Genomic DNA, 18,770 nt, shown 5'->3' on the forward strand with positions numbered 1-18,770 from the left:
GTAGCAGAATACATATTGGCCTAAACTGATGAATACATTTTTTTTTTACTTTTTTTTCTGTTCGAAACGCGTAGCAGGGAACACAGTTAACTCCTTGATTGCCTCCTAGTGTTAACTCTTTCCCTGCCAGTGACATTTTTATAGTAATCAGTGCATTTTTATAGCACTCATCACTGTATAAATGCCAATGGTTCCAAAAATGTGTCAAAAGTGTCCAATCTGTCTGCCATAATGTCGCAGTCCTGATAAAAATCGCAGATTGCCACCATTACTAGTAAAAAAATAATAATAATAAAAATGCTATAAATCCATCCCCTATTTTGTAGACGCTATAACTTTTGTGCAAACCAATCAATATTTGTTTATTGTGATTTTTTTACCAAAAAATGTGCAGAAGAATACATATCGGCCTAAACTGAGAAAAAATTAGCTTTTTTAAAAAAAATTGGGATATTTATTATAGCAAAAAGTACAAAATATTGTGTTTTTTTTTCAAAACTGTCGCTCTTTTTTTGTTTATAGCACAAAAAATAAAAACCGCAGAGATGTTCAAATACCACCAAAAGAAAGCTCTATTTTTGGGAAAAAAAGGAAGTCAATTTTGTTTGGGGGCATCATCGCTTGATCGCGCAATTGTCAGTGCCGAATCAAAAAAAATGGCCCGGTCATTCAGCAGCCAAATCTTCCGGGGCTGAAGTGGTTAAATAAAAAATACTTTAAGGACATAGTAAAATAAATAAATATGCTCATATGCTTTATTATTAGGGATACACCGAAATTTCGGCCGCCGAAACATATCGGCCGAAAATGCCCTTTTCGGCAATTTGCCGAAAAGGAAAAAACGGCCGATAATTGAGCCGAAAATGGCGCGGGCCTGGTGCCGCCCACCATGGGAGATCTATAACGCAGGAGAGCCGCCTCCGCCGTCTGGTTTAGTAGAGCACCGGGAACATCACAGCTTTAATTTCAATAGCTGTGTGTTCCCCCGTCGCACGCCGTCACGTTGTCTCTATGCAGCAGCTTCCTGTAATACAGACTGCTAACCGTTGCTTCCTCCTGTAGTTTTCTACAGACATCCTATAGTGAGTGCAGCTTCTGGGCCGAATCAATAACCCATCACAGCACAATTCTGCATAAAATGAGAACCACTATTTGTTTGCTTAGAACAAGGGTCGGCACCTGGTCCAATGCTGCTAAAGGTCCGGCCCGCCAGTGCATGTGGTGAATTCGCTTGCACCTGGACATTTTAGCCCCAGCTGGCTTTCTTGGGATAACAACTGCTGCAACTAAGAAGCTGCTCAGCTGTTAACCCAAGCAGCGGGAGGGGACATCCCCTCTCCCGCCAACTCCCACAGGAGAGCCTGCCGCCTGGCCAGGGACCCGAACAAAGCCAGAATTGGCATAGATCGTGTCTCGGATCTAGTAACCCGGAAGCAAAGTCATGACATTACTTCCAGTCAGAAGACCTAAAGGCGGCAGATTTAAAAAAAAAACAGCATTCAAAACAGCAGAACTTGGCATTTTGGATGCTTTTAAATGCAAAGGAAGAGTACCTGTCACTGCCTGTTACTGTCACAAGGGATGTTTACATTCCTTCTGACAGCAATAAAAGTGATCAGAAATTTCTTTTAAAGGGATAGTGTAAAAAATAAATGAGAAGAAAAATGTAACTACTTAAGGACCGGATCTAATTTTCAGACTTGGTGTTTACAAGTTAAAATCATTTTTTTTTTGCTAGAAAATTACTTAGAACCCCTAAGCATTAAATATTTTTTTCAGACACCCTAGAGTGGTGGTTATTGCAATACTTTATGTCACACCGTATTTGCGCAGCGGTCTTAACTTTTTTAATGATTAATCATGCAGCTCTACAGCATGGTGATGATGTCATTGCTACTTCTGTAAAGGCACTGCTACACATAAAGTGGATTTATATCCTTTGTGTGCATTGAGAATAATATTTATATTGTGCCCAGAGTTTAGATTTGACTGTTCTGGTCCAATGTTCTTAAAGCTCCTTCCCCTACCCCCACCCGAAGACAAAGCCGGGTACACACATACTGAAAATAGGCTGATTCAGCAGGAACCTACCGACTTTCAATACATGTGTACTACTGTCTCTTCAACCAGTCTAACAACCGGCTTAGAGAGGGTGAATATCCCTAATGGGGACATTGGCAGCAATAAAAACCTAACAGGCTCTAATCTCTCCCCACATTATCCAAAGAAACGTTTGCTTTTAGTTGCACTTTAACCACTACAATACAGGGCACTTTCACCCCCTTCCTTCCCAGCCCAATTTTCAGCTTTCAGCGCTCTAGCGCTTTCAGTGACAATTGCGCGGTCATGCTACACTGTACCCAAATGAAATTGTTATCATTTTGTTCGCACAAATAGAGCTTTATTTTGGTGTTATTTATTCACGACTCCGTTTTTTTTTTTTTTGCGATATAAGCGCAAAAATAGCGTAAATTTGGAAAAAAAACAATATTTTCTTTTTTCTATTTGAAAAGAAATCCAATAAAATCAAATTTTGTCATAAATTTAAGCCAAAATGTATTCTGCTACATGTTTTTGGTAAAAAAAATTCCGTTAAGTGTATAATAATTGGTTTGTGTGATCACGGACATATGTACGCAAATGATCATGTACATATGTGTGCAGGTGATCACGTACATATGTGTGCAGATAATCATTGGGACATGTAATTTTAGTGGGACATATGTGGGGGACATGTTTTTATTATTAGGGACATGTGTTTTTATTATTTGGGGACATGTATGTTTTGGGGACATGTGTGTTTTGGGGACATATGTGGGGACTGTGTTTGTACTGTGTGGTGTGTTGTGTGTTTACACTACACTGATGATCAGTGAGTAAAAAGCTGTAAAAAGCAGCCCATACTCACTGATCATCAGCCGGCTGCAGCGTTCTGCTCTCCTCTCCTCAGCGGGGACTTCCGTGTGAGGAGAGGAGAGCCGATTGCCTAGCAACCGGCTGTTTGTTTACATCACATGACGGCCGTGATTGGACACGGCCGTCATGTGATCAGGAGGGCCAATCACAGAGCCCTCCTGCCGATCTGAGATGTGCCGTGTCCGGGTGACACGAGCACATCGGGATCGCGCCGCTGCGCGAGCGCGCGCGCGCGATCCCGCTACTCCTGAAGGACGTTCCTGAACGGCCTATCAGGAGTAGACGGCTCCCACCCGGCCGTATATATGCATTGGCCGGGTGGGAAGTGGTTAAACCACGTCTGTTTTTATCACTTCCCAGCCTCCTGTGTGAAAGAGCCCTTTGGATCAATGTTATGGAATGTTGCATTTTGCAAATGGAAACTGAGATGTCACACATACTACAAATTGTATGGTCATTATTCATTACTTTTGTGCGAATGATGAGACATTTCTAAAGCAATTTTCTTTTTATAAACAGTAGTCTAAGTTTTGGTACAGGCAGATATCAATATCTGGTGACAACTAGGGATTCCCTCATCTTGGAGGGATTTTGGGGTTGATTTATTAAAGGCAAATAGACTGTGCACTTTGCAAAGTACAGTTGCACTCTAAAAAGTGCAGTTGCTCCAGAGCTTAGTAAATAAGGTAAGGCTTCACTGCAAAAAGTACCCAATCATGTGCAAGAAAAATAAAAAATAAATGTAGTTTTGCTTGCACATGATTGGATGATTGAAGTCAGCAGCATTTCTGCTCATTTACTAAGCTCTGGAGCAACTGCACTTTACAAAGTGCACAGTCTATTTGCCTTTAGTAAATCAACCTCTTTATCTCACTTCCTGTTTTAGCTATGGGACAAAACGTGAAGAGAAATCTCTCCAATGGCAAACAGATGTCAAAAATAAAACTGACAGGGGTTATAACCCTCCTGTCAGGTCACCTGGTAGTGGACCCTACGGCTGACAGCTGCAGATCGAACTATGGGTGGTTCAGGAAGGCAGGTCCATTGGAGCACCAACACTGATCCCACTAGGTGCTAGAGCATAAGATTCCCCAAGAGCCAGCAGGTGTTCACCAGAGCCTCTAGTGTTGAGGATAGACTGCACTACAACTGGCTCCAGGTCATGGCTCCCAGGGTCTCCCAGCTCACGCTAGGCTATAGGTGGATAAAGAGGAAGCAGCAGCCCAGGACAACAAGGGATAGTCAGGAGATAAGCCAAAGGTCGGGGCAATTAGCCAACAAGGATAGACAGAGAACACGCCAAAGGTCAGGGTAACAAGCAGGCGAGGGATAGTCAAAGGAAAAGCCAAGATCAGTAACAGAAACAGATGTAGCGAACACGGCATGCAGGAGACAGGAAATCAAACACACAATATTGCTTGGCAAGGCAGGCTTGGAGAACAAGGTGTTAAATAGTGGTTCCTGCTGAGAGTAGGATGGAACCACACTGAGGGAAGATTACTTAACAATGCAGGTGTGAGAGTGCAGGCCCTAAGGCTTATACACAGACCAGGTAAGAGACAGACAGGGCATGAAAGTATTACTGCAGATTCATGACACCTCCCTTGTTTTATCCAAACTGAAAAAAAAAATAGTTTGCCTTTTGTTCTAGCTTCAAATTTTTTCTTTTAGATCTGTTTCAGACAAGCAGCAGTTCTTACCAGCCTTTGGAATGTGATCCTCGGCGGATCCCTTTTCAGAGCACAGTATAGCACCAAGTCAGGTGTTAAGGAGGTGTTACTGCTGCCTTCTGATGCTTGTTTTTTTTAACTCTTATTGTAATTGCCAACTAATTTTGTTTTATTTTTACATTGCAGAAGCGCGCTGCAACTGCAAGCCATGCATTTGGCTCATGGTTGTTCTGCGGTCCCATTAATCTGAATGGGTGAGTTTGACAAGTAGTGTCGCCTGTCAAACTCTGAAGCCTGAGTTAAAATTCTGTAGCTGGGAAACTGGATTCAGCCCTATTAAGCTGAGTATACACAAAAAATTAAATTTTTTCTGTTCAACCAGCAGGTTGAACAAAAAAAACCTGACAGATCCTTGCTTCAACACACCTAGAACCTACAACCCCAAACCCCGTCGCTGCCCCACCAGGAGAGGAGAGAACCAGAGGGGATACACCATGCCCCCGCTTACCTTAGACCACTGCCAGCACCATTTAGGCTGCCAAATCTGTCCGGGCACAGGACGCTTCTGCAGGAGAAGATTTACCTCTGTCTGGGAGCCTTCTGCCTGGCGAGGCTTGACCAGGTAGGACAGGTAGGGGGTTTTCAATATTATGATTAGCAGGAGAGCTGTCCCCAGAGTGAGGACACAAAAGGAACAAGGGGGTATAGGGAAGCCCCCCTTTTATTATAGCAGAGGGTTGTCCTATGGGGGTGTCAGAGGGGTGGAGCTGACCCATACGTAGGCTGACACGATGAGCTCCAGGAAAGAAACCTGACAGATCCTTGCTTCAACACAAGCAATGGTGATGTGGGGATATCCCCGCCTGCTCTATTGTTTCTAAAGAGGGGGACCCCTCACCAGAATACACTGATTGGCACTTACAGCCATTGGCTGATTTTTACATCATGCTGGTTCAACAGAACCTGGCTGTTGGCTTGGTTTTTTGTTAAACAGACAGCAGTACACATGTGCTGAAAGTTGCTGAACTGGCTGATTTTCACTATGTGTGTACCCGGCTTTATCTTTGGGGGGGGGATTTTAAACCACAACTGTTTTTACCGCTCCCCAGCCTTCTGTGTGAAAGGGCCCTTTGGATCTATGTTAGGGAATGTTGCATTTGCCCTGCTAGAGGCAACAAAGGTAAACTGAAATGTCATACATATTACAAATATTAGTCATTATTTATGACTTCTGTGCGAATGATGAGGCATTTGCAAAGCATTTTTTTTATAAACAGATCTCTACATTTTAGTACAGGCAGATATCAATACATCCACATACATTACACTGGAGGAAAGCAGAGCTGCATGTGATAAATATATAGATTTGCACACATTATTCCCATGATCAAATCGAATATCAGCTGATAACAGAATTAGAACACGCTTTTAGCAATATGCAGGAAAACAGACAATGAGATATCGGTGAGACATACTGCATGTGTGAGGATGTGTGTGGCCATACATTCTCAGGTTTTGCTATGTATGTACCATCAGAAAACATTCCACATAATAATACCATGTCATACCTCCTTCTTCTTTTGTCCTCCCCCACTCTGCAGACATAGAAGTAGGATAAGCAGGCTGCTGACAATAAACAGCTGCTGCATTGCTGCTCTCATGCTGCTCGCCATGATTCTGGAGCTCTGCATCCCCCATCAGCACCTGCTCTGCTCTGATCAGCTGATGACTCTGAATAGAGAGGCAGCCAATCAGCAGGCGAGAAGAGAGTAGAGCATCACTGTTATTGTAGTCCTTGTCAGTAGAGAGAGAGAGCAGAGCAGAGGATCTGTCACCATCATTACTATACTGGTGGGATGGATGTTTCACACCTTGCAATGGCTTTGCTTTACACTTCCTGTCTTTCAAGGTCTTTCAATTAAATATTAAAAAATATATTATTTAAAGTTTGATGCAAACAGATCTTTTTTGTTTTGTTATAAAAGCTTTTTTTTCATTGTTCATGTTCATTGTTTCATTATTTTTATAATGCATACAGCATATATGTAAATATATATATATATATATATATATATATATATATATATATATATATATTTATTTATCCTTGCAATCAGTCGTCATTATTAGGCTCGATTCATACTAACGCGTTTTTTGATGCATTTTGCATTTTGCAGAAATGCAGGGAAATTTTTTAACATGGGTTCCTATGGAACATGTTCACATCAATGCATTTTTGTGCCTCTGCGTTTTTGGAAAGGGTCGGGGACTTTTTTTCATGCAAAATGTAGCATTTTGCATGTAATAGAAGTCAATAGACCTGCATCAAAAACACAAGTACCGCGTTTTACCGCGATTTTGCCACCATTTGCGTTTTTTTTCCATTTTATTCACTGTATATAGATGGTTGCTAAGCAACCACAGTGTTAAAAAAAACGCAAATGCAAAATTGGCGTAAAAAACGCGTGTCCAAAAACGCAACAAGCACCGCAAAAAACTACTGCAAAAACACTCAAAAGCAACATGCATAGATGTGAATCGAGCCTTAGGTCTTATCCAGGCTGCATTCACATTACATTGCTGTGTGAAAGTGCTCATGCAATATGCAAAAAACTGTTTAAGGCTGGATTCACACCTATGCAGTAGTGCTTTTTGCATTTTGCAGATTTGCTCTACAGAACGTGTTTCATAGGAAATCATGTTAAATGGACTGTAGTGAAAATCTGCAAAATGCAAAAAGCACTAAAAATGCATAGGTGTGAATCCAACCTTAGTGCCATTCACTGGTAATGGCACACAAACGCAACAAGAAATGCACAATGAACACAACAAAATGTACAACAAATAGAATGCTCAGCTCAGAAAGATACTCAAGCTTAGGGATGAGCTTCAAGTTTGAATCAAACTCATGTTCGACTCAAACATTGCCTGTTTGAATGTTCAGCGAATAGGGAACAATTTGGGCTGTTCGTGGCAAATTCGAAAAGCCGAAACACCCTGTACAAGTCTATGGGAGAAATATAAAGTGCTAATTTTGAAGGCTAATATACAAATTACTGTCCTAAAAAGTGTTTGGGGACCTGGGTCCTGCCCCAGGGGACATGGATCAATGCAAAAACAAAGTTTTAAAAACGGACGTTTTTTCAGGAGTTGTGATTTTAATAATGATTAAAGTGAAACAATAAAAGTGTAATATTCCTTTAAATTTCGTACCTGGGGGATGTCTATAGTATGCCTGTGAAGGCATGCATGTTTCCCGTGCTTAGAACTGTCCCTGCACAAAGTGTCATTTCTGCAGGAAAATAAGTATTTTAAAATCACTTGCGGCTATAATGAATTGTCGGCTCCCGTAATACAGAGAACACTCAATGAGTGTTCTCTGTATTACGGGAGCCGACAATTCATTCATTGATAAAAAAAAAGCGTGGGGTTTCCCTAAATTCAATTACCAGGCCCTTCAGGTCTGGTATGGATATTAAGGGGAACCCTGCGTCAAATAAAAAAAAAATTTGACGTGGAGTTCCCCCTAAATATCCATAATCTATACCAGACCCTTTATCTGAGCACGCAACCTGGCAGGCCGCAGGAAAATAGGGGGGCGAGAGAGCGCTCCCCCCCTGAACCATACCAGGCCACATGCCCTCAACATTGGGAGGATGCTTTGGGGGTCTGTGACCCCTCAAAGCACCATGTCCCCGTGTTGATGGGGACAAGGGCCTCATCCCCACAACCACCGGCCAGGGTACAAAAGTACCCCTACCATTTCACAAAGAAAGTGTAAAAAATGGTTAATTAAGGCAAACACACTTTTGAAAAATTCCTTTATTAAAAATAAAAAAAATTCAAAAAAGATTCCAGCGGTGGTAATCCACTCTTGCTATCCAGTGATGGATGATCATCTCTCCGGGGTCCAGCGATGGCTGATCTGATCCAGCGACGGGTGATTTTCAGTCCAGCGCAGTCCATCCATGCATCCATCTTCTGTCTCCACTGAGGAGACACTGCGGGGATCCCAGCGCCTGATGTTTCTTATATTAGGAGGGCGGGGCCACCCGTCACCTGACCCCACCCCCTCTGATGCTAGTGAGGGAAGCCAGGGGTTCCCCAATGACAAATGGGTGACTCCGCCCCCTCTGATGTAACGGGGGCTTCCAGATTCTGGTAAGCCCCCCTCCACAGGCCAGGGTTGTGGGGATGAGGCCCTTGTCCCCATCAACATGGGGACATGGTGCTTTGAGGGGTCACAGACCCCCAAAGCATCCTCCCAATGTTGAGGGCATGTGGCCTGGTACGGTTCAGGGGGGGTGCTCTCTCCTCCCACCCTCTTTTCCTGCGGCCCACCAGGTTGCGTGCTCGGATAAAGGGTCTGGTATTGATTTTTAGGGGGAACCCGCGTCAAATTTTTTCTTGAAGACAGTTTTAATATTGATTGCAATTTTCTTTTCTATCAGCCCTGTTGGTGGACTTTTGTTTGATATCAGGGGTCTAAACAGACCCCTGATATCTCCCCGTTGAGACAGATTCCCCAATCCCTTTCTCTACTGTCTCATCATTGAAGATGAATGGACAGGAGACAGGTGAGTGGGCTGCTTAAATACCCCCTGGGCTTCTCCCATAAATTCAGGCCACCATACTGGCCTTCTTAAATATGGTTGGAGCCCTCCAACCGAGACAGACATGGAACACATAAAGATACCGCAAAGTTCACATAGACCTGAGGTGTGCCCTCTTCAGCTGGTTGGTATGCCAAAAAAGGGGCAAAAATAACAGGATAGGGGAATAATGTTTTGTTGGATGCGTGACATTTATTGAGCAAGCTTGGTAAAGGTTTGGGACATTTCAACCTGAGGGTTCGGAATGTACTGGGCAAAGCAGGCAGACTTCCACCTGCCCAACCTTCTGATGACATGCTCCGGTACCCTGTGCTGAGAGGGGGCTGAGGCCGCTCTGATGCAAAAGGAGTGCCTGGAAAACCGTCTGGGGTTGAGGCCTAGGTTAGCCAAGGGGATACGAACATGTCTAATGAACTGGCTAGCACTCAGGGGGCTTGTAGGAAAAGGTAACAAGGGGCTGGAGCTAGACTGATTAGGCAGGTGTGACAACAACTGGTCAAGGACCGCCACTGGGCACCAATTGTTGTGGGTCTGGAAGAACTTGATGTCGACCCCGGTGCCAGACTGTTGAGTGTTGGACACTGCTAGGTATAGAACAAAATTATGTTGGCGGTGGGAGAGGTGGCATTTGCATAGAACCTGGCAACCGGGGCCACTGTAGGTAAACTTACCTAGCCGCAGGAAACAGTAGAAAGCCAGGTAGATAGCCTCTTGGATGACCAGGCTGGGCAGTAAACCGAAGGGGGACCGCAACAGGATAGTCAACATGTCCCAGAATGTTGCATTTGAGCTGGGTGAGCGCTCCCTACTGGCTACTGGCTGATGTTTCTGGATGCCAAACAGGATGGCTTTCAAAGCGTGGGCCATGAACAAGGAAGGCTTTTCAGGAAATGTTGGATGCCAGCCAAGGACAGCTTGATGGTGTTGTGGGACAAAGTCAGCTGCATGTGATAATACGACATGAAGACCAGGACGTGCTTGATGCCCCTGCCCCTGCCCCAGGGCATGAAGCTAGAAACCTGCAGTAGGTGTTCCAGGCAGTGTGGAAGACCATGATCTATTTATTGTTGGGTTGCGTTGCAAAGATGGTCCATCAGCCCATCGTCAGCTGCGACCAAAGTGGGATAGGAGAAATAGTCGGGTCCGTTATGGGTTTCGGCAGGAAACAACAGGAAGTTAAGACGTCCGCTGTAATGTTGCATTGCCAGGAATGTAGGTACAGTGCACATTGAATTTGTACTGAAGGGATATCTGCACCGGGCTGCGTAGGAAGGACATAATGGCCAGGGACTTGTTGGCCTTTGTTGAAGATTTCAGCTGTGGCCAGGTTGTCTGTGGAGAAAACCAAAAACTGCGTGTGTGTTTTTATTTCTTTTTGACACTTTGTTGGTGAATGGGTAGGGAATGCTCAGATCTCCTCCCCCCATGTGAATGAGTATAGAAAACATAGTACTCCTATCTATTCACTAAAACAGTATAAAAAATAAACAAAAACACACACACAGTTTTTTGCAATTCCTTTATTAACCTCCCTAGCGGTGATCCCGAGTCTGGCTCAGGTTGGGATTTTAGTTCCACGAGCGGTAACCCCGAGCCAGACTCGGGATCGCATCGCTGAATCGCTGAAGGGAGGACACAGTGAGAGTTACTTACCTTGTCCCCTAGATCCAGCGATGTCCTCCACGCTGTGTGATCGAGCTGTCCTCCGCTCGATTCACAGTGCCGAATGCCACCAAGCTCCGTTCCCTGCGACGTTACGGCGCACGGGAGTGGAGATCGGCGCCAAATTCAAAAAAGTTAAAAGACACAAAACACACACAGTACTGTAATCTTACAGATTACAGTACTGTATAAAAAAAATTACCCACCCCCTTTGTCCCTAGTGGTCTGTGCAGTGCCCTGCATGCACTTTTATATTATAAATACAGTTTTTTCTGCCTGAAATTTGGAGATTGTCCATAGCAACCAGAAAGTGTCCCTTTTTCAGTGTTTTAGGATTTGATTACATTATTGAATAATTTTTATTATTATTTATTATATTATAAACTTCATCATACCCGGGATGTCTGCTAGACTCTGGTTTGAACAGATTTAAGAGAGTTATTACTAAGAATTACAGGACTACAATATAAAACGCCAAATTTCCATGCAAAATAATTGTACCGCTTTCAGCACCTAAAACCAGAACTAATCATACCTCCAGGGAGGTTAAACATGGAAAAAAATAAAATAAATGTCCCCTGATGTAGATCCATCATCAATCAGGACACCTTGTATGAATGAGGGGGGAGGGGACCCCTGGTATGAATTGGGGGGACCCCCATATCATTTTTTTACATTTTTCTATTGCCAGCAATGTTTTTTTTTCACTCAGCTGTCAGTGGGGAATCCCATTGACAGCAGCTGACTCATTTGTTTTTAAGGACGAAGTTTCCCAGCCTTCTCCTTAAAGAGGAAGTAAACCCTGATTTGTTTACTTCCTCTTTCATTCCCTGCAAAGGCAAAGCATAATGGACTACTATGCATCCCATAGTAGCCCATTATGTGTCACTTACCTGACACAGGAGCCAGCGATGTCACCGCTGTCCCCTGTAGTCCGGCGCATCCATCTTTTCGGTGGGGTCTCGCAGCTCCGCCGCTGTCATTCGGCAGGGCCGCGATGACGTCACTCGCGCGCATGCGCACGGGAGCCGACGCGCGCGGCAGCTCCATTATTGGAAATGCCGCGCTCAGTGCGCCTGCACGCCGCTGTCTACGGCGCATGCGCCGTAGACAGCGGTGCCTGTCTTCGGGCAAATATCTCCTAAACCGGTTTGTAAGGGTTTACAACCACTTTAACAATCAGCTATAATCTCTGCCCTGACTGGTCAAAGCTTTTCCCAATCAGGGCTCATAATGCACTGTGCAGTGCGCAGTGCATTGCGGGGTGCTCGGCAGACAAACATCCCGCTGAGCGCTCCACAAATTCAGGTGTTTGCCGAATGAGGGAACAGGCAATGTTTGGGCCGAACTTTGGCTCTGCTCAAACTGTTCATCCAACTCTACTAAGGTGGCATATTGGCCTAGAAGTATATCAGCACCCTCACATTATAATGTGAATAGACTTGTTAAAAATAAAATACACTTTGATGAGTTATAAGTAGAAACAAATATGGGGTGAAAGGGTATTTTTTATTAACCAGAAGAGAAACACATAAAGTAAAACCAGCCAATGGAAAGTTTAGCAAATAATTTGCATGCATGTCTTTATAGCAACACAGTGCTGTTTTTTTTTTTTGTAAAGGTTGTGTGTGAAGACATACTAGCTCAATGGGAAACTGATTAGATGTGAAATACAAGTTGTCATACCATATTATTAATGCTTTTACCAAGACAGTTTAGTAGGGATCTATGACACATATCCTTTAGTACTTGTAGTTGTTACAAAAGTCACTCGAGTGAAGTGATGAGAAAAATGATCCTGTTGACAAGTAAGTGATGTTATACCCTTAAAATCTTTTTGTGTGTGACATATTCCATAGAAAAAGACATGTCCTTTGTCATCTCTGTGCCTTTCGTTTCAATCAAACATATCAGCATTTTTTGTTTTGCTTTAAAAATATTTTCCCAAAAAAGTAGATGATGAGATCATTAAAAGAGCAAGAAACATCATTTTAGGGGGGGGTTTCTATGGTCCTTAACAAATACCTCTGCTCCTGCTCCAAATACCCCTGCTTTAGTAGGAAACTGGCATGGTATCATCTTCATCAGTGATAATCATGTGAGTGTTTTTTTTATGTGCAACAAGGTTTGATTTTAGATCTGCTCTGCTTTATACTGGGAGTTGGAAAAAAGACGTTTTCAAGTTTAGAGAACTGTAAGCTAATTTTTAAATTTGACTTGAGAAATTGAATCCTATGGAGAAGGTTAAGCTTCTTAGCAGCATGTGAAAAGAGGGGTAGAATCATACACAAAGCAATTTTATATAAAACAACTAAAACATTTAGCTTTGGATGAGTCTTCTGTGCAAGCCAAGGATGCTTCTTTTTGCAACTTTTGATGACATCAGTCGCATACTGCATTTTACAGTAGTCCTGCTATGAGGGTAAATAAGATCTGTCCATTACCATCTATTCCAATTGGTAAAAACATACTTCTTTAAGTCTATCTTAACAATTTGTTTTGTTTTAGCTTCGGTTAGTGTGGGGAAGAGTAAGAACTATTAGACTTTGATTGCTGTATACAGTACGTCCTTATCGCCATCATCGTCAAAGCTAAAAGGGAAATTTCTATATTTTGAGCTGTCACTAGAACAGGTATGGAGGGAACATTGTTCTGGTGATAACTGTCTAAGAAAGAATTTCCCTTACTTTGTAAAAAAAAAATTTGACTTTAGATATGCTTTATCCAACCATAATTGATACAAACAAGGTAATATAGAAGCATGGTTGTATGTATGGAAAGATATACCCTACAGATGGGTTTTTAGCCATAACTTGTTTTCCTGCTTTAATTAGTGAACAAAACACAAAAAGTCACCCGGGACTTTAATTTAGGTGAATGTGATTAGCCAGTTACATGACACAAGTAAATACAGTATCAACGTTTATAAAAAAAATTTCATACATACATGAACAACAAAAAATTGCCAAGCCAGTCAGCTGACACATACAGTGTATAAAATAGTAAAATAGTATCATTACATGTATAGCAGTATAAATGGACATAGCAATATACACAGGCATAAAAACTGACCCTACGAGTTTCGCAAGACCATGCTCGCTTCATCAGGGGTAGATGCGTGTGTATTACATCTGTATGTAGTGGATGACATTTTGGACAAAGTGTCACAAGCATGTAAATTTAGTTTTTGCCTCAGAACAGTAGGGGTTCTGAGGGTTAATTACATAGGTTGGCCTTGACATCAGTCTGGCTGGGCTGTGTTAGAAGTTCTGCCTCGTCATGTGAACAGTGAGGTGCACATGACAGGCCAGAACCAGGCCTGGCTGGACGTTTTGACTATCAACCTTCTCGGAACCAATCAGTGGGAGTGCTGGGCCCCGATGGGGAGTCTGGGAAGGGGTACTTAAGATGTGTGGGCCACGTGATGAGAGGAGAGGAGTTTGCGAGTGTCATGGTCGACTTGGTGATCCAATCGCACATAGGAGACCTGCCCGCAGGATTCCTTTACTGAGAACTTGTCGGTATCCTTGGGCGAGCGTTAGCGCGAATGGACGCACGCGGGTGCGCGTAGATACGAACGGGCGCGCGACGGCACGAACGGGCGCACGCGGGTGCGCGGGGTCATGAGCCGGAGGCTTACGAGGAGCCGCTCCCTGCATTCTGGGCTCTCATACCAGGTACGTGACAGTACTGGACAGCCATGTCCGAGCCCACGCAGGGAGCCTCCCCTATGGACGAGCTCTGCCGCCACTTAGCTGGTCTTACCCAGGCGGTGAAGAACCTGCAGGAAGGTTACGGCCGACTGGAGGAACAGGTCCAGGCCCTATCTGCTTCTACACCAGCCGTCTCCGGATCCTCTGCTCCACCTGCGGTGGTGATGATGCCTAGGGTCCCTACTCCGGAACGATTCTCTGGCAACCGGAATAAATTCAGAGCCTTTCGTAATTCCTGCAAACTCTTTTTTGCTTTACAACCTAGGACTTTCTCTCTCGAGGCAACCAAAGTGGGGTTTGTCATTTCACTACTGACAGACGAACCCCAGGCCTGGGCCCACCGTCTCCTGGAACAAAAGGACCCCTCTCTGGATACCCTGAATGCCTTTTTCCTAGCAAGTCCCGGTTGTATGAGGACCCTCAGCTTGCCGCCACCGCAGAGGCAGCTCTGCATGCGCTCCAAGAAGGTCGTAGGCCCGTGGAGGATTATGTGTCTGAGTTCAGACACTGGAGCTCCGACACGGACTGGAATGACTCAGCTTTACGATACCAGTTTCGTATGGGCCTTTCAGAATCGTTGAAAGACGAACTGGCTCGAGTGGGTATCCCTGAGACCCTAGAAGCACTCATTGACCTCTCTGTTCAAATAGACAGACGCCTACGAGAACGTCGCCTGGAGCGTTCTTCTACAACTTCTCGCCCCGTCTGGATGATGCCACGCGTCCCAAGTTCCACCCATTCGGTCCCTCCTGCTCCTGCTATGCCCACTCCGGATTCTTCAGAACCCATGCAGCTGGGGTTACTCCGACCATCTTTGACGCCTGAGGAACGCCAACGCCGCCGGACCGGCAACCTTTGTCTCTACTGCGGAGGACCGGGACATTTCGTTCGCACTTGCCCTGCCAAAATGCGTAAGTGCCTTCTCATCCCTCCTGTTTCCACTCCCGTCTTGTTAAATAACACCTCTCATTTGGCTGTACCTCTTCTTTTGCAGCTCCCAGGAAGGACTATCAAAACCAGCGCAATTATTGATTCTGGGGCTTGCAGTGGCTTTGTGGATTTGTCCTTCACCTTAAGTAATAACATCCCTCTTCGGCCTAGGGTGAAAGGACTTTCAATATATCTGGCCGATGGTTCTACCCTTAAGTCAGGACCAGTGACTCAGGAGACTTCTCCACTGTTTGCCATCATTGCTGGGACTCACCAAGAACTTTTGTGCCTGGATGTCATTAAGTCTCCTTTATTCCCTGTTATACTAGGCATGCCTTGGTTGAAGGCTCACAACCCACACATCAATTGGTCCACAGGAAGGATTGAGTTCCCTTCAGCCTACTGTCTTCAGCACTGTTTCCCGGTTGACAACAAGGACTCTCCTCCCTACTCTGTTTAGAAACGGACGCTGAGGTCCGACAAGCGGTACCCAAGGACTATCATAACTTTTTGGATGTATTTAGCAAGAAGGGCGCTGAAACCTTACCCCCACATAGGCCATATGACTGCCCTATAGAATTGCTTCCTGGGGCGGAGATTCCTTTCGGAAGAATTTTCCCTTTATCTGAAACAGAATTGGGGACCCTGAGAACCTATTTGGATGACAACCTGGAGAAGGGATTCATCCGACCTTCCACCTCCCCGGCGGGTGGGGGGATCTTCTTCGTTGAAAAAAAGGACCATTCCCTACGCCCATGTGTGGACTATCGGGCACTTAACAAGGTCACTATAAAGAACCGTTACCCCCTACCATTAGTACCCGAACTATTCCAGAGACTGGGATCAGCCAAAATATTTTCCAAGCTGGATCTTCGGGGTGCCTACAACCTTGTCCATATTCGGAGGGGTGACGAATGGAAGACTGCCTTCCGTACTCGTTTCGGGCACTTTGAATATTTAGTTATGCCTTTTGGTTTGTGCAACGCCCCTGCCACATTCCAACACTTTGTAAACGACATCTTTAGAGACTACCTTGATTTGTTTGTAATAATCTATCTAGATGATATCCTGATTTTTTCCTCCTCTTTAGCTGAACACCGGGAACATGTGAAGAATGTCTTAGCTCGACTCCGTCTCCATGGTCTGTATGCCAAGCCCGAAAAGTGCGTTTTCGAGCAACGAAGCATCCAATTCCTCGGTTTGATCATCTCAGTGAAGGGGATTGAGATGGATCCTCAGAAAATTTCAGCTATCCTGGATTAGCCCGCCCCTTCTGATAAGAAGGGGGTCCAACGATTCGTAGGGTTTGCCAATTTCTACAGGAAATTCATTAAGGGGTTCTCCTCCATCATTTCCCCCATCACCGGACTGACCAAACAGGGTCAGAAGTTCCAATGGACTTCCAAGGCGCAGGAGGCGTTCAAAACCCTGAAAGACTTGTTTGTATCAGCCTCAATCCTGAAGCACCCCGACTCAACTCTGCCATATATCCTAGAAGTGGATGCCTCAGAAATAGCGGTCGGGACGGTGCTTTCCCAGAGACAGGGGCTTAGGTCTCTTCTGCATCCGGTCGCCTTCTTCTCCCGCAAATTATCTGAGGCAGAAAGAAACTACGATGTAGGAGACCGTGAACTACTGGCAATTAAGGCGGCACTCGAGGAATGGCACTACCTTCTCGAGGGCGCCACCCACCCGATCCTGGTCTATACTGACCATAAAAATCTAGAATATCTTAAGACTGCTAAGAGGCTGAAACCAAGACAGGCCAGGTGGGCACTCTTCTTCTCTAGGTTTTCATTCCACATCACCTAACGTCCAGGATCTAAGAACGTCAAACCCGACGCCATGTCCCGCATGTACAGTGAACCGGAGGGTCCCTCATCTCCAGATACCATCCTCTCCTCAGGGAACTTCCTTTTGCTCCAGGGAGACTCAAATTAAGCAGGCCTCCATCAGTATGGTCCTCCCACCTGACACTCCACTATCATCCAGAGATGGTCTCCTTTGGCACAAGGACAGGATCTATATTCCTCAGGAAGTGCGAGTCTCGGCTCTCAGCTCCTGTCACGACCATTTGATGGCCGGCCATTTTGGGGTACTTAAAACCATGGAGTTGCTTCAACGTACATTCTGGTGGCCACAGATGAAGAAAGATTGCAGGGAATATGTGGAGGCATGTACCACGTGTATTCAGAACAAAGGCAGTAAATCGAGAGGGGTCTGCTGAAGCCGCTACCCGTCCCGGATAGACCATGGAGGATGATCTCCATGGACTTTATCGTTGAGTTACCACCTTCTTAGGATTATTCCACAATCTTCATGGTGGTGGATAGGCTCTCCAAAATGGCTCACTTCTTGCCTATGAAGGGCACTCCTTCGGCCGCAGAGACGGCCAAGACTTTCATTAGGGAGATTGTGAGGCTTCACGGCATCCCCGCTAATATCACATCAGATAGGGGGGTGCAGTTCACGTCTAGGTTCTGGAGAGCGCTCTGTGGGGCCCTGAAAATTGAACTCTGTCTCTCCTCGGCCTACCATCCCCAGACCAATGGCCAGACTGAGAGAACAAATCAAACGCTGGAGCAATATCTGCGTTGCTTTTCTTCATTTTCCCAAGATGACTGGGCATCGCTTCTACCATTAGCTGAGTTTGCATACAACAACTCTATTCATTCCGCCACCAAGAAATCTCAGTTTTTTGCAAATTTTGGCTTTCACCCGCTTTTCCTATCTAATAATCTCCCCGAATGTTCAGTACCTGCTGTACAGGAAGACCTCAATTTCTTCAAAACTAACAATAAACTTCTACAAGAGACTTTGACCAAAACACAGAAATACAACAAGGAGGTCTTTGATAAGAAGAGAAGGGGGGAACGTGATCTCAAGGTCGGGGATCAGGTTTGGCTGTCCACCTTAAACCTAAAGCTGGCCTGCCCGTCTAAGAAGCTGGGTCCAAAGTTTGTGGGTCCTTTTCCAATCGTGAGGAAGTTGAATGATATGGCTTTTGAATTGAAGCTTCCAGAGTCATTTCTGATCCATCCGGTCTTTCATGTATCTCTACTCAAGCCTGCAGTCCTGGATTCTTTTGCCAATCGAAACGCCAGCCCTCCGGAACCTGTGGTAATCGACGGAGAAATCGAATACGAGGTCGAATCCATTTTAGACTGCAGGAAGAGACGGAATCAGACTCAATTTCTGGTTAAATGGAAGGGGTATGGCCCTGAGGAAAATTCCTGGGAACCGGAACCCAACATCCATGCAAAAAG

At 44.8% G+C, this 18,770-nt stretch overlaps 1 protein-coding gene across 1 annotated transcript in view; it reads right to left on the reverse strand.

Annotated features, from left to right (window-relative positions):
- Nucleotides 1–6,303, reverse strand: part of TUSC3 (tumor suppressor candidate 3) — a 384,734-nt gene extending 378,431 nt beyond the window's left edge. Inside the window, exon 1 of the mRNA XM_077477420.1 lies at nucleotides 6,155–6,303. Within this exon, the coding sequence (XP_077333546.1) occupies nucleotides 6,155–6,277 (123 nt within the window). The 5' untranslated portion in view covers nucleotides 6,278–6,303. The remainder of the gene's footprint in view (nucleotides 1–6,154) is intronic.
- Nucleotides 6,304–18,770: the final 12,467 nt, after the last annotated feature.

The sequence above is a fragment of the Lithobates pipiens genome, unplaced genomic scaffold (assembly GCF_037356315.1).
Source record: "Lithobates pipiens isolate NorthernLeopardFrog02 unplaced genomic scaffold, aLitPip1_a1.2 Scaffold_13, whole genome shotgun sequence".
NCBI classification, from domain to species: Eukaryota; Metazoa; Chordata; class Amphibia; order Anura; family Ranidae; genus Lithobates; species Lithobates pipiens.